At 39.7% G+C, this 16,619-nt stretch overlaps 1 protein-coding gene across 1 annotated transcript; it reads right to left on the bottom strand.

Moving 5' to 3' along the window:
- Positions 1-400: 400 nt before the first annotated feature.
- On the bottom strand, positions 401-14,837 carry LOC142421192 (butyrophilin-like protein 8). The gene is made up of 11 exons (XM_075525729.1): positions 14,700-14,837; positions 12,650-12,919; positions 12,499-12,554; positions 11,095-11,132; positions 10,288-10,395; positions 8,250-8,609; positions 7,241-7,525; positions 6,201-6,299; positions 1,654-1,674; positions 1,449-1,475; positions 401-954 (listed from the first exon to the last, which is right to left on the bottom strand). The coding sequence occupies exons 1-11, from the start codon at positions 14,835-14,837 to the stop codon at positions 401-403; spliced, it is 1,956 nt and encodes a 651-aa protein (XP_075381844.1).
- Positions 14,838-16,619: the final 1,782 nt, after the last annotated feature.

The raw sequence follows: 16,619 nt of genomic DNA, 5'->3' as shown, positions 1-16,619 counted from the left end.
CAGATAAGAGGTGTGAAGTTTTCTCTTTGTCCTGGACTTACTTATAATAATGCATTTTTTTGGTGATGGTTTATACACATCTTGGAATGCACACACAGCCTTGATAATATTCTGCACCAGAAAGCAATCATTAGAGGCTTTCTCTGTTCCCTTAGTTGAGAACAAATAATACTAAAAAGTTTTTTTGCTTCAAAGGGCATTTTTTCCCTGTTTTGAGACACTGTAATTTTCTTTCATTTTTTCTCCCCTTTTTTCAGGTTTTCCTGTTTTGTGCCACAGTCCTACTCTCTTTATTTGATAATTACCGATGTCCTAAGCCGTTCTAGTCTCTCCCTCTCTCAACCCTGACCTCTTGGCAGAGAACTTTGATTCTACAACCCATTTGATTCAAAATTTCCTTTTACAGTGCCTGCAAAGGGACAGGGATTAAGACCGGGTGGATAAGAGGTGTGAGTGTCCCTTCCCTTTTGGATAGAAATGGGTAAAACATTTCTGCAGGTTCCTTTCCAAGCCTTAGAGGCATTCTCACCATGAGAGCCATCTGCTCTGCTTCATAAAAGTTCACTTGCCCTTCCTCCAAGTCCAGAAGCACACCAAGCACGGAATTACGCATCTGCTGCTTCTCAATCCTGCGGTCTCCTTCGCTAGAGAAAATCTCTCCCTGGGACCTGTGCAGAGCCCAGTAGTCCTCCCCAGGAAGTCCTCCCCAGGAGTCCTCCCCTTCCTCCTCCTGTCTCCCTTTCTCCCTCACCACCCCCAGCACCCAGTCCTGCTGCTGGCCCACCTCCACCTCCCAGTAGTGCTTCCCAGCTGCAAACCCTTCCTTTGCCACCAGGATAGGGACTGTGGAGGGAGTGTTTGGGCCAGCAGGTTCAGACGCGTGGCTCTCCACACCTGGAGCCCCTGGCACCTGGAGCTCCAGGACTCGGCAGTCAGGATTCACAGTAATGGGAACTGGAGGGGAAAACGAGAATCATTTGATGAGTAGAGCGGCTCAGGGACCTCTCTCCGCATGGGGCAATGGGTTGAAGCGTTTGAGGGTCTGAGTGGTCCTGGCATGATTCAACAAAGAACTTAAACATTCCCCAGAGCAGGGCATGCAATCACTGATGAACCGAGAGGTACCTTGGAGCTCTCACAGCCATGTCCTTTCTCGGGGCACAAGTCCACAAGCTTTACAAGAAATCTCTCTTTCTCTTTTCCATACGGCCATCTGTCCTCTCCAGAATTGTGTCCACACCCCACCCCAGACTTTGACATCTTTCAGCAACTGCTTTTCTCCGTCTTCCCGACTGCCACATCCCAGCCTCATTTCCTGTTAACCAAGCCAGGCGTATTCCTGTGACTCCAGCTCAGCTGGTATATCTCTAACATCATGGCATGGTCATTTCAGGGTAGCTTGGACAGATGGCCGTTGTATTTTCACACCCTTCCTCCTGCCAGCTTACCTGCATGGCTTCTGGCTTCCCAGAAATCTACAGAATGGAAACAGAGAGTAGCATGTTATGAATCTAATGGGCAGTTAGACACTTGTCAACCCACAGTATTTCTGTCTATTGATGTGCAATTGTTGTCATTACTGTGATTCTGCCCCAGTGTTGACTTAATGCACCAGTACACATGGCAATAAAATAAAACTTCTAAACCACTTACCCAGTTCAGCTTTGAGTCTCTCTGAAAGGGAAAGATGTTGCAGTTATTAACAGTTATTTTGTGAAGGGTTTTTCAAAGTCAGACAACCTCAAACAATAGAAGGTCAAGCAGTGCCATGAGTCTGCATGAGGACTTTTTTTAATCTGTGTGATTTAAATTTTTGACACATCGTTGCAAGGTGGGGGACACAAACTGGGCCTCTAGAGAAGGTCTGTATTTGTTTACATTTAATAAGCATTTTAGAGGACATTAAGGCAGCCAGTTGGGCTGTGTGGAGGAAATTAATTTCTTGGCTGTCATGGTAATGGTTCAGGTGGGTGTGATTTGTAAGGAAAAAACACATGATGCAACATAGGTGTCTGTAGCTTCGGTGTAGTTTTTAGGTAAGAAAAACTTCTGGCAAGGAGGATTTTTCATAGTCCAAAGAGGTCTTAAAGCAAGCTGTGTGACAAATCTCTTGAGGGAGAAAATCGAACCTCACTGTGAGGAGATATTTCCATTGGCTTCACCCTCATGGATGACATAGTCAGGCTCATCTGAACACTTGCTTTATTTTTTATGGGGTTTATAAAAATGTAAGATTTTTACAAGATGTTTTCTTACCAAAGTGATGTCTCTGTTCAGATGTTACTGTAAAAGAATAACTTTAATAAGTGAAATGAAAACTTGAGGAGATAACGATTAAGAGGTGAGATCTGAAGGAAATAATTCTATCGCTGTGCACGTACTGAAATGATTTTTTCCTTTAGAATTTGCCATGTGAAAACTTGTCAACTTAAATTCTTAAAAGCGTATGTTGTGGATAAAGGTGTAAATTAACACAAATATACTGCACTGTTTCTATGCTCTAGAGTGATGGCACTCCTTTTTTTCCTTTTCTTACCCTTTTTCCCTTAGTTGTACACCTCCAGTGCGGTCTGATATGTGCCCTGGGCAGAAAAACCTCATGACATCTCAGCAGAATCTAGATATGCTAGTATAAACAGCTGAATTACAACCCAAATTAACATAGTCAAAATAGTTTGGTATGCAGGCTTAGTGACCAAATGCAGGTGTCTATTTTTGAGTTCTCAAGGTGCAACTAAAAATATTGCTGATCAATATTGATGGCACTGATAGTATCCTCCTTATTGTGGCATAAGTTGTCTAATGTTATTGTTATACTGCCTATTCACAGGCACAAGCTGTCTAATATTATTTGAAGTGCCCTAAAGTCTCCTGCCTGGTATTCAGGAGGCCTACTCATCCAAAAGGAGTTGACCTCCAGGAGGGTCTTCACTGTATGGGTTCTCTCCAGGTGGGTATCCTAGCTGAGGGATGAAGCAGGAAGAGAGAGGGAAGCATGACATGGAGTTTTCCTTAGTACTTATTTTGTATGTAGCTGAACATCTAAGCCAATATTTCTCAGGATACAGAGTCCGAGCCATACATTTTTGCCTTTGTGATGCTAGTTACAGCTGTTTGAATAATTTGACCAGAAAGTGAAAAAGAACAGGAGCAGTAGTAGGTCAGAGCTTCAAGAAATCTCAGTACAGTTAGCAAGACTCCAGGCAGAGAGATTACACAGAAGCAGACAATTATCACAAGCCTCTTGGATGTAGAGCCACACTAAATAACATTTTTTAGCACTGACTAAAAATGAAACAGAAGTAACAATCATTTGAATAAAGGCAAGCTGCTATGCTTCTTTATGAAGAAGCTTATTTTCATTCTCTCATATATACCTACTTGTAAGTGTTGATTAACGTTGTCTTAATTGTAGAACTATATTTACCTCCTTTGTTTGTTTTCTTCTGTGATTCTAAGTTGATCAACAAACAAAACAAAAAAAGGAAGGAAAAAAATACATTACTGGCTGGTCAGTTGGTTTGATTTAGAAGTTAAAAATGATGAGATGAGCTTTTAAATTATTTCATTGTCCTCAATTACTAAAGCTCCAACAAGTTATTGGAAAATGGATTATTTTTGAGCTTATAATCAACGTGAAAACAGGTCATAAAAATGTTTGTTAAAGGGAACAGACACATCCAGAAGTGCTTCATGTAAAAATCTGCATCTCATTTGCTCTTTTGGGGAAGTAAATAGTATGCACCCTAGATGTACTAAAAGGAACAGGAAAACTGTATTCTTACCTAGTTTTATCTCCAAAGATTCTTTTTCTGAAAGAAATTATATATGATTATTAATGTCTAAGTTTCAGTATCAGATTTAAAAAGTTTAATTACAATGTTTTCTTGAATACTTTTACTTTCTTCAGTAATATATTAACAAAGGACCACCCATGATCAACTTAATCTATTTGGTGAGGTAAAGAAGGTTGAATTACATGGAGAATTATGAAGTCAAATAAACAAACAGGTAAATTAGCACACAAATTTGGAGGAGACTTTAACTGGCTAGAGAGATGAGATGACCTTCATCTGATCTCTGTCAGGTATCTACAAGATGAATGTCTCTTATCTATCTCCTCTAGTTGCTTTGTTGGTCTCTCTCAGTCAATGTAGGAAGTCCATCCCCCACCTCCCAAGTCTTCTTCCCAATAATTGCTTTCTCAAACAGTTTGAATCTGATCTCTCTCTGAATGTTCCTGTTTCTCTTAGCTGACTACAAAGACAAGACTCTCAGGAAGACCCTGAGACTTCTATTATTTTAGAAACTTAAAGAAATTGAATTGCCCTGGTAAGTTGAAAGGCCAAAATGAGATAACCGAGCTCCTCTAGACTATGTCTTGTTTACTGTTATTTTTTGGCAAGAAATATATGCTGACAACACACAGAATTTGCAGAAATTGCAGCAGGAATTGTTACTTGTTTCTTCAGGCTAGACTGTCTGCATGAGAGGATCACAGTCAAAGCCATGGGGTGCAATTTAGCAGTAAACAGTTCAAGGCTTGTTATTTAATTTTATTTTTCTCTAATAATCTTGGGAATTATTAGCAGGTTAAAACAGAGGAGGCAAAAGATCAGAATACATGGATTACTGTGATCCAGCCATGAAAAAAATGGAGCATAAACCTGCCATAGAACAATGGCATTTTCAGAGCAATTACAGCATTGATAAGGTTATACCTCAAGATATTAGTGCAATCATACTAGATCACAGTGTATCAGTATGTTCACCATCTTGCAAGCATCAGAGGATTACCTTGAGTGATTTACTCTGCTTCAGGCTGTCTATGGAGGGGTCAATACTTTTTAATTATAACAGACAATGTGACCAATTGTCATCGAATCCTTTATGGCCATAAGGACTGCTACTTTTTAGATTTATGTCCAAGAAATCAAAATGCCCTAGAACAGTGCATTTGATTTTATGCTTTCAAGATATCCTCACAGTTTTCAAGGAGCATTTACCTGTTACCATGTTATTCCTCGATCTTGCTGAAAAGAAACAAAAAAAATGACAATATTAATTATTCACTATCTCGAAACAATAAAAAATAAATTATACCAGTCAAAGGATCTGGAATGATAGTTGAAAGTTGAACCCATCAGTTCTGTAGAAAAACTGAGTCATTTTAACAGAGGGTTATTTCAATACCAGAAGACCTTAGAAATACCTGAAGAAAAAAGAGCTACTGGAACAGGAACCATTTACTGAAGAAGTCCCTCTATAACCTTACATCTGGAGAAATGCTAGAGGCAAGGAGAGCTTCCACATCCAAGTATGTAGGCAGATAAAAAAGTTTGTATTGGGCCCATCAGCTGATGTTCACATTTCAGTATGGGGTTTTTTATTATTATTTTTGTCTTGAGGAACAGTTGAGTCAGCTCTGGAGCAATACAAGCCATTGACTGTATTGTTGTATTGGAGTCTATGCAGCAGGAGAGTACCCCAGTTTGTCTGTGCTGACAACGAGATCTGCCTATGAGTGAAAGAAGCAAAGCTCCGTGCTTAAGGAGCAGTGACCATACTCAGAGCTAAGCAGTGTCTGAACACCCCCACTTCACCTTGGTCCTCTGAAAAACTGAAATACTTAAATATTGATCATGCCTGCATTATTATCACACCTATAAAACTGCTTCTGAGACTGTTGCTGGCTCAGGAGCATAAACTTTTCTCCTAAAATATGTTCATGTGGGTTTATATTTCGCTGGTTCACTACTCACCTGCTTCATGGGATTGTGTAAAACTACCTGGAAAAACAAAGGAACTTTTATTTTTTTTTTTTATTTTTTAAACAAGACATCTATTGAGAATACTGAAATATAATTTCAAATTTTCTCATTTTAAAATGAGAAATTTTTCAAAAATCCACTATTCTAAAAGCTAAAGTCAGATTCTGTGCCTGTAAATATCTGTGATCATACAAAATGGCATCTCATAGTAGTGACCTTCCTGTAAAAGATTCTCTGTGCATTCACACACATGCAGCCCCCACCCATACTCTACTTTTAATCATACATCTGTTAATTTTTTCTGTATCCCTCTCGTTCTCATGTTTCTTTCTGAATCTGATGTTAAAATGTTAATTAAGTTTTCATTAACTGTATTTTGCATTGTAGATGAAAACTTCCATATCACCTGTTGTAGGTGGAAATACTTACTGTTTAGTTTATAACCTATAGCAGCAACAACAGCTATATTAAGAAATAAAATTACAAGGAAGGCCGTCATCCAAGGTGAAGTGGAAGGAAAGAAGACATCTGTAAAATATAAATGGTGTTGCTTTCACTGAATGTTTGTGAAACAGCTATGACAGGCTCCAGTGGCCAAAGCATATGCATCTAGTGCCATTTCATTTGCTGTAATGTATCCTTTACAGTCTCCTCCTGCCACCCCTAAAGGTTACAGGTCTCCCATGAATCCCAAAACATCCATATGTTGCGCCGCCAGCTATTCTGGGCCATCAGAGATAGTATTAGATGCCTGTGTGCAGGCAATCAAACTGTTCTCTTACACTGCATACACCCATACTCATTCAGACTCAGACTGCCATGGGTAGAGGCCTGTTTGGAGAAGCTACCCCTTTATGAGGGAGATGTGCTGAGCAGTCCACCTCTGAGGCCAGTATTTGCACTGTTGAATTACAAGATTAAGTTTTCAGCAAAGCAGAACTGTCTTCAGTGGCATTTCAGATGGAAAAAGAAGGATCCTCCTCTTCCCCTTTTGAAATAAAATTGCCTACTTTCCAGACAAGGAATCCAGACCAGAGGGAGGCACATGCTGAAGCTCAGAGTAATCCTGGTGGTGTTAGTGAGAGAAAAAGAGATGGGAGCAGATATTCAGCATTTCCTATCGGCATACGCCAGCTGTCTCCAGTCATTGTCCTGGGTACCCTGCCAGCATTGTATAGGGCCTTTGTTCTCCACATGGGCACTTCTAAATCCTTCCCTCTCCAAACTGGCATAGAGCTCTCAGGTGGCAGCTAATGAGAGCTCTGCGTTAGTATTTATAGCTAAGATGTATCTTGACTGTAACAAGTAATCTAAGACATAAAGATGGACTTCTTGTCATGTTATCCATCCAAACACGAGTCATTTGTGCTTGGGCTGGGTGTCCAGGATCACTCCAAGGTCAATGGAGAGACAATAGACAGCAGCCTACCAACCGGTCCAGAGAGCAATTGATCCTGGAGGTCACTCACCTGAAATCAGGACTCGGGATTCACACATTGCATTGAGTAGGTTATTGACTACTCTGCAGGAGATTTCCTTGTCAGATCCTGGTTTGAGATTCATGGAACTTACAACATCAAAAAGACCTGAAGAAGTCTTTGTGCTTTGGGTGGTCACTTCCTCCTTCCGTGTCTGTCCTTTGCTGTTCAGCCAAACTACCTTGGGCTCTGGAAACCATCCCTGTGACTTGCAGGTGACGCCAATGCCCTGACCCACATGACCATCCAGGAAAACTGAAGACTCATCACCTTTAGCTATAGAACAGCAAAGAAACAAGCTCCAACAAACAGGAGACAAGATATTCTCTCACCAAACAGTGCACGGTGGGAAGGTCTTCCCCAGATTTATCTAGAAACACAGTGTGTAAATTCATCAGATTTGAAATTTTAGTTCTCATTAAATTGCTGGTAAATAGCTCTTCCTAAGATGCGACATTTGTACGTAACTTCCCTTTTACAGTCCTGATAGAGACAAATCTTTGGACTGATTTTTGTTATCTCCACTAACAACTGGAATTAAAATAAAGTAGCATTGCACTGACTGGAAATTTGTTGGTAAAGCAAAGTTGGATGACACATGAATAGATGAAAAGTGGAATACCAGACAGAAAATGAGATTATGTGTAGGGCAAGAGCATGAGAAATGGTTTGCAGTACCAAATGCAGTTTCAGTCAGGCTTCATTTGCTTCGTCTCTGCAAAGACAGTTTTGTTTTACCCTAGGATTCATCTCTCTCCTACCTTTTAATATTTTAAAGCTAACATGTTGCCTACACTCCCCCTGTAAGACATGGCAAAAAGACATCTATGACTATTCAGAGTCTGCTGGCAATAGAGGCAGCCTAAGCTATAGCAGAGGCTGGTCTTTCACATGGCTAAGAGCAAGTGACATGAATCCAACCCACTGGTACCTCATAGACCTTTCTGATGTTATACAACGACTGAGGAAGAAATAGCAAATTGCCTGCCATTCCACTCACCTGCCACATCCAGGTCGACCACCACTTCATCATACCAATTCTCAAAAAAGACGCTGCAGATGTATTTCCCTTTGTCTGAGAGCATGACATTTTTCAGGTGAAGAGACACGTTTCCCTTATTAAATTCAGACTGAAAAAAATTTGTCCTGCCCTGGTATGTCTCGTACTCATGAACTGGATTGTGTGTGTTTTTTCCATAATAAGTGGTCACATCACTTTTTTTTTCGGAGTTTCCAGTAAATACCCACTGAACGGAAAGTCTCTCAGGGATTATCTTATCTTTCAGCTGACAGGGCAGGATGACTCCTTTTCCAATGACTCCAATGACAGGCTTGTCAGGAGGAATAATTTTATACTGGCCTGCAAGAAGATATAGGTGTAAATCTTACCAGTCATAGAATCATAGAAGTTGGAAGGGACCTTTAAATGTCAGCTAGTCCAATCCCACTACAGTAAGCAGGGACATCTTTAATTAGATCAGGTTGCTCAGAGCCCCCTCCAACCTGACCTTGAATGTATCCAGGGATGGGGCATCTACCACTGCTCTGGGCAACCTCTTCCAGTGTTTCACCACCCTCATCGTGAAATATTTCTTCCTTATCTCTAGTCTGAACTCCCCTCTTTTAGTTTAAAACCATTACCCCTTGTCCTATCACTACAGGCCCTACTAAAAAGTCTGTCCCCATCTTTCTCATAAGCCCCCTTTAAGTATTGAAAGGCTTCAATAAGGTCTCCCTGGAGCCTTCTCTTCTCCAGGCTGAACAACCCCAACTCTCTCAGCCTGTCCTCATAGGAAAGGTGTTCCATCCCTCTGATCATTTTTGTGGTCCTCCTCTGGACCCGCTACAACAGGTCCATGTCTTTCCTGTACTGAGGACTCCAGAGCTGGATGCAGTACTGTCACAAATGTTCTCATTAGTACTTCCTGTAGGAAACTGGAATACATACAGGTATCTGAATGCAAGGAAAAGGAGCTATTCTACTCTGGTAAAAATCAATAAATCAGAAAATGCTCTGGACTAGGATGTTATCTCAAGAGCAAGTTCCATAAATCTCTCACTGTAAAGGCTAGTTTACCAGGCATAGACTGATGGGACAAGAGGATTGGAGAGGAAGATATCCCGTGACAGTAATCAGATCACATCTCTGTAGGTCCATATGAACATATACAAGCACAGTTTTGTAAGTGAAGGCCCCTGCCATCCTCTGCCATCCTTCACCACTACCACTTATCCTTAGAACATAGTGTAACCTCAAGGAGATGCTGCTGAAAATACTGAGCTCAGTCTGTAGACTGTTTCAGATGTAGAAACGGCATGTCTATCATGCAGAAAGCCTAGCTCATTTTGTAAGGCTGGAGCTCACAAAGGCAGGATTTTGCCTACCCAATTTCAGATGTCCATAATCTTCTCACTAGAGTGTCTGCATTCAGTGATGAAACACACCACAGTAAGTACATTTCATTTCAAATGCACGCTACTTGTTGCAAAATGGTTGTTAGTGAAAAAGGACAAGCTTAGTGTTGAGGTTTAACAGCAAAAATACTAATGGCCCTTTACAGAGCTTACTTTCCCATTCAGTTCACTACTCTAAAGTGGGAGATACAAAAAGGAACCTAGGCTTTCTCAGCAGGATAAAGTGACAGGGTCAGCCAAGCTGAAAAATGACTCAAAAAATGAGAAAGAAAGCTCCCTGAAAAACAGGTTTGTGAATCTATTTATAATCCCATGTTGAAGGTTTAAGTGAGTCTTTAGTATTGCTTAGGCCTTGTGCCATCTGCATGATTGAAGTAGTAAGATTTCATATAATGCTACTGTTTGGTTCTGACTTCAGAAAATGAGTGGAGGGAATGGTGAGTGTCTGCTATATATATAAAAAAAACAGGTATTGCTACAAATATGTTGCAAATAAAATATGCATTGCCAAAAAACCCCCCACAAATCTACTTTTTTTTTTTTACTTCTAGATCTACCCACTAGCTCTGGAAATCAGATATCTTTTAAAATCAAATTGTTATTAGAACAAAACCTAGATTTACCTGTGACCAAATGAGTTATCTGTAGGAAAATAATGATGTGAAGAGTTGTTGCCTGCTGATATCTGGAACCCATCACCTTGCAGTTTTGTCGGACATCAATAAGCAAATCTTACCAGATTCCTGTAATCTTTTCAAGGACAGAACAGAAAATGGGAAGAAAGAATCAAACTAGAGCCATACATTTCTCTATATATCACTGTACGTGGAGTGACACAAGGACAGATCCTCGAAGTGTTAGGTACCTTGGACTGAAATTAGGAAAATGTCAGAATAAGCTGCTTTTAATGGAAGTCAGTCAATTAAGTTGTGATTCTAAGACTTACGCTTGGCCACCAGAGAAAAGAGAGGTATTTTTGAGAGTCTTAGAAGGACACTATATTGGATCTTAAGGGCACTTCACAGGCCTGGTCCCCAAGTGTCCATGAGACACTCAGTGTTCAGGAAACTTCTAGCCAGGATAGCAACATTTTTCTAGATGATGTGAGGCTAAATCTAAACCCAGTAGGATATGTCTAACTTCAGGCAAGTGAGACCATGAAGCAGACAGGAGCCTTTAAAAAGCTCATTCATTTCCAAGTCCTGCTAGAAAGCATCTAAGCTCCATATGTGCACTGAAACTCCATATGTTGTTTCTCTTACTCATACTTGCTTGATCAAAACTTCTGTTGATGTTGTTAGTTGGAGGAAGAAGCTAGGATTTCTAGAAAGCATCTTAAAAAATGCCAGAAGACAAAAAATAAATTTCTACATCATTCCTGTTTTGAATAAAATGTTCTACGCACTTCTAACGTTAGCAGATGCACGTACCATTTGAAACCATGGATTCAACTTGGGAAATTGCTGACCTAAGTAACACACATTGGCTGTCAAATGATTATTCCAGGCCCATACAGTCAGTAAAAGCAGCAATAGGTGGAATTCACCTGCTGTATAGGAGTTAAGTAAGTAAGATTGGATACTTGGAGAGAAATACATAGGTAAGATGAAGCAACCTACCGATTGCTGTAAAGAAAGTCAGAGGGAATACAGTGGCATGTGATTCTAGTGGTATAAATTTAGGTGCACAGAATCTCACCCAATGTTTCAATAGTTTTTTTAGTATAAAATTTAAGTACTTTCCTCCACCCAGAGCTTTTCATGTGAACTCTGAAAAAAATCAGACCAACCTAGACTACTCGTATCACCAAACTCAACATCGGAAGGGACTGGTTTCCTTAGAGCTCAGAAGCATTTCTGTTCATATGCAAGGTCTGCAGAATATGCTTGGTTCTCACTTCCTTGTGAAGGCTAACGTATGTGTACCTTTGCTGTCCTAACAAAGGAGAAGCATGAAGCAGCGAATAGTCAAAAAGGAAGCTAGGGATTGTAACTGCAGAACACCAAGCCCATGTTGCAATCTGCACTCATTCATTGTTATTTCTGTTGAATAACTATTCACCCAAATGCAAAGCTAGCTTTTCCAAGATCTAGAGTGAATGAAGGAAGAACAAAAAGAAAAAAAAAAAAACTGCAGCAAAGGTACAGAGCCTTGTCTGTCTTGCTTCTGATTTATTCCTGTTTTACACTCCTCCAAATAAAGCTAAAGGCTCTCAGACATAGGCCAAAAATTATTTTTCAAAAGGGAAAGACAGAAAATAAATGCCACAGATTTGCACCATTCACCAGCTGGAAAATTTAGCAAAGATCTATTGCCTGCACATACATGAATGTAAAAAACTGTATCCTTTATCTTGATTATCTACAGAATAAATTTATACCTGAGTTATACTTCATGAATTAAGATTATCTGTGTCATGTCATATATAATAAGTCATATTGGTATATGTCTACTAGACAAACACATAACAAGTCTATATCTGTGACACAAAAAGAGCAAATAAATTTGCTTTCAGAAGTGGAAATACATTTCAGAATCAGCACGTTGCAGTCCTCAAACCAACTCCATCCACCACAAGAGTTTCAGCAAACTCTCTTTCGAGCAACCTAGCAAATAACGATTAACATTTCAGTGACTAATCTCTTTCATAAAGGTTGCTAGCAGGTAGTATGTGATTCAAAATAAAAATCATAGATCATATTTAGGTATTATCCACTCTTAAGCAAGCAGACAGTTTTATTCATTGCATTAAGGAGGTAAATAAAAAGAAACTTAAATTATCTTTAACAAGTTCATTAGAATGGCACCCACAAATGACAGTAATGTATTCCTACTGATCCAGGCAAGAAAGAAGTCTTTTTAATTCCAAACTGGAATCATTCCCTGGGGGCTGTAAATAGTAAACCACCAGCTCAACGTTAATGCAAACCCCTTCAAAAACCTCATCATTCGCAATTCTGTTTCAGCCAGATTTTAATTCCTTACCTGAATATCAAGATCCAAAGTATCCATTTTAAATTCAGCATGGATTATGGAAGTGAGGAACCTTGAGGTACCTGAACACTCGTACTTTCTTTTTCCATATCTATAGAGGCGATAGACTTCACTAATTTCCTCACTAAAATGTACAAGTATTAAAAACTGAACTTTCACCACGAGCAATTTTTTGCCCTTGGGTGCAATATTGCAGCCAATACCTGCAGGTACCACCAACCTATAGTAGGAGATATACAAAGGCTTGATTTGCCTACACGCCTAGATCCAAAGTACAGCAAGACAATTATGTTTCAAATCCTTTTGTACCTGTGCAGTGCAACTCATTTTCTAGTATGGCTTTCCAGCAATTAAATAAAACTGAGAAAACAGCATGAATGGGAAGCAGAGAAACCAAAATGGGGTGTTGCATGAGCCCATTACCCACTAGGATGATTTGAAGTCAGAAGTATGAATATACAAGACAGAGACTGGGTAGGAAACCACAGAAATTTAGAAATTGCACAATTTAGAACTTTAAAGTGCAAGACCTTATGATTCAATTACACCAGCTTTAGGTGTATCTATTAGGGAGAGAGAGGAAGTTAAGATCTGTAGTAAGCAGGAAAATAACTTGATTTACAAGACTCAGACCCTTCAAGAGAAAAAGACTAATGAACATCTAAATGGGGCTCAATTCCCCTCCACTTAAAGGTGGGACGGATTCTGCATACAAAAGTGTTGCAGGTATGGGACCACACCTAGATTTAAAACTCCAGGTTTTTTAATCAACTCCAGGCAGGATGGATCATGTTATAGGGCTGCCTGTCCCTCTTTTGACTGTAGAGGGAGAATAAACAACCACCTGAGACCCGAAACCTTATCTTCAAACAGCCAAGGTCACAGCAGCTTAATTGCACCTGTGGAATCCAGGACTGTGATCCCTTTAATCAAATATGGTGGTTTATCATATTGTGAGATGAATCATAACTCAAAGTCCACTGTCTTTCACAATCTCAGGAAAATAAATGTTTTACATGCAGATTATCTCTGAAAATGCAGGCACCTCTCTCCACAGGTACGGCATTGAGGACCATCCTGATAAATTAATGGAAAGCAAAATCTTGACACATGGAGATGGGCTCCCATTATCAAACTTTTGACCAAAACCTGCAGTTTTCTGATTATTTGTGTTTGTTCCCTCACACACTATATCCTCAGAAATATGCCAAAAATGTTTTTAAAGTTACTTGTACGCTATGTCTATGCAACAGAGGGATGGGAACTTAGAAAGAGGTATTGCTTTCACTGGGTGTACTATAAAAAAGCTGTAAATGGTAACTTTTTTTCCTAAAGAATAGGAAAAGAAAGTACTGTCTTACTGCCTCGTTAACTGAAGGGATTGGTTATTTGCTAATTATGCCTCTAGTGTGCAGTTGCAGTTTTCTTACAAAACCAGTCAGTTCCTATTTTCAGAAGCACTGCTAGATTAGGCTCGTATTAGATGATACCAAAATAGCACTTTGTTATCTATGTCGGATAGCTTCTGATGAGTGACATTAAAACCTTCTCAGGAAGTTACATGTTAGTTAGGCAGAAAAGACCTGCTGTCACTGCTTCTCCCTGCTAAGTCCAAACGTGAGTTTGCTTTGGTGATGTCTCCTTTTGTTTGCAAATTTTTAGACTTGTTTTCTAATAATTTGTAATGATAACAGGCAGTGCAGTAGAAGTATTAGAGTTCACAATAAAACAGTTAATTTTCTCAAAACTCTATAATGACTCATTATATTGAAGCATTTACATTACTGCAGTTTCAACTTGTTCTCTGCTATTCAGCTAAACAAATTCTAGCAGGCAGCCCAGACATTCCCACTTTATGTCTTTATGAAGCATATCTTTTTTTTCTGATCGGCAAACAAAGTGACTAAAAGCTTTCTGTTCAACCAGTTTCCTTTCATAGATCACATTTCTCATAATGCAAGTCATGTATATCAGGAGAATTTGTCAGACCTAAAATATTCCTGCCTTAATTTCTTCAAAGCTGAATCAAATTCAGCAGAACCAAGAAGTTCTGCCTAAAAGGTCTATGGACTTTGGTCTGGGTCATTAAAAATCTCCCAGGCAGAATATTGCATTCCTGGGCATTGGTGGCACCATCCATTGCTATGGTGATCTCAGACAACCCTTCCTCCACCTGCATCCCTAAGGAAGTTAATTCATGCTTTCTACGTGCCCGTTTTCTAGATGGGGTCATCACTGATGGGGTTGGAAGATGGACCTTTGGAATTCACCTCAAGAGTGATGATTCCATCTAGAAAATGTCAAGATTCACATGAGAAAGCATCACGTTTTGCATTCTTGATAACATCGTAGGCTCCATCATTCAGCAGGTTCATTTTCAAGCAATCTCCTCCGTGCTTTCTCCAGTTTTGTCTCTGGAAAGATCATCATGCAAAACTATTTCATGCTCTTTCAGAAGTCTCCTTTGCTATGTGATTGTAGAATTTAACACAAATGCACTGGTACCAGATGTCCTGGTGTAAAGAGGAAAAAAAAAAAATTTCTTTAGTTATCTTGGAGTGTGTTTGAGAGTAAGTCCAACTGAGTGTTGAGCAAAACCCAGCCTTGAGTGATGGGGAAACTCTTTATCTTTGTATCAAATGTGCCAGTGGAGGTTCCTAGGAGGTTATTTTATTTTATTTTATTTTATTTTATTTTATTTTATTTTCCCAGACAGCATTTCAGCTAGCTCAAGAACTCCAGCTATGCAGTTACTGCAGGGAAATAGATTATGACTGTAGCCCTACTACATAGATTAATTCCCTTGGAATGGCACAAATACTTGGCTTCCCCTAGACAAATAAGCAACTGTTTTCACAGACCTTACAGACATTTCATAGGTCTGAGAAACCCCACAGCTCAGTCAAATTTGGATAAAATTGATCAAATTAGCCTCAACAATTAGAAGTATGGAAGAGATGGGTACAGTTTGCCTTTGTAGTCTTTGTTTCCACAGTCATGCCTTTGTTTCAAGAAATTAAAAAAATCTGACAAAACATCTAATCAGTAGGTTTTGAATTTCCATGACAAAAAGAAAGAGGACAAAAGACCCCGCCCCCAAAAAAAACCCCCACACCAACCTCAAACCCCCAAAACCAAAAGAAACCCCAAACTAAAGCATACTATTATACTGCCACACATAAAAGCTCTGGGACATCCCTTTTTCAAGACTCTTCAGTACAATCTGGATATAGAAAGAGAGAGAGCAGTCTCCTGAGAGCACTAAATGCTTTTTCACAGGATGGCCAGGAGTCAGAAAAACTGAAGGATAAAAATGAGAGGAAAGTTGACTGAAATTGTTCTCTGACCTTCAACAGGACATAAAAAGAACAATATGGAAAAAAATCGCAACACTACCAAGATCCAGATATATTTGCAAACAGGGGGAAACACTTGAGCATGTGGTAGAAATGAAGTACTCTACTGTGTTCATGATGTACTTGTAAGTCTTACTGCAGTGCTGTCTGGCTAAATGCTGGTTGAACAGAGAATGATTTTGCACAGGAGGATGAGGAGGAACATCCCTACTTTGTTCCAGCTAGGCGTATAGAGCGATGAATTGGAAAACAAGAAGCTATTTTGGTCTTGCAATATGAATCTTGACAGCTACCTTTTCCCCAGTCCTACTGCCCAATCCCCTCTAGCCCTATTGGATGTGGAAAATGCAATCACAAGCTTCAGTGGTAATAAAGATATGAGGACAAAGGTTCACCACAACCATATCCCATAGAGAAGTCTCAAGGTTCTTACTATTCAGGTAAGAAATTCTACTTTTGCTAAATCCATGAAGAAAACCCATTGCATTTACTATGATACTTGAATTAACTGGTGTGGATTTAATCGGTTGCACTGACAGGAATGAACCGGCCTGCTTTAGATGCATGATTGCCATTTTCAGATGGGAATACCTCTCTCTGACAGC

Source organism: Mycteria americana, chromosome 27 (assembly GCF_035582795.1).
Source record: "Mycteria americana isolate JAX WOST 10 ecotype Jacksonville Zoo and Gardens chromosome 27, USCA_MyAme_1.0, whole genome shotgun sequence".
Lineage (NCBI taxonomy): Eukaryota > Metazoa > Chordata > Aves > Ciconiiformes > Ciconiidae > Mycteria > Mycteria americana.
This window is presented reverse-complemented; position numbering and strand designations above follow the sequence as displayed.

What these genes read in the sequence shown, in the direction of transcription:
- LOC142421192 (XM_075525729.1), bottom strand. Translation starts at nt 14,837, where the DNA reads ATGCAGGTGGAGGAAGGGTTGTCTGAGATCACCATAGCAATGGATGGT. An exon ending in CTTTGGATCTTGATATTCAG is followed by an intron (nt 12,555 to 12,649) that starts GTAAGGAATTAA and finishes TACTATTTACAG; the next exon opens with CCCCCAGGGAATGATTCCAG. An exon ending in CTTCTTTCTTGCCTGGATCA is followed by an intron (nt 11,133 to 12,498) that starts GTAGGAATACAT and finishes TGTGTTACTTAG; the next exon opens with GTCAGCAATTTCCCAAGTTG.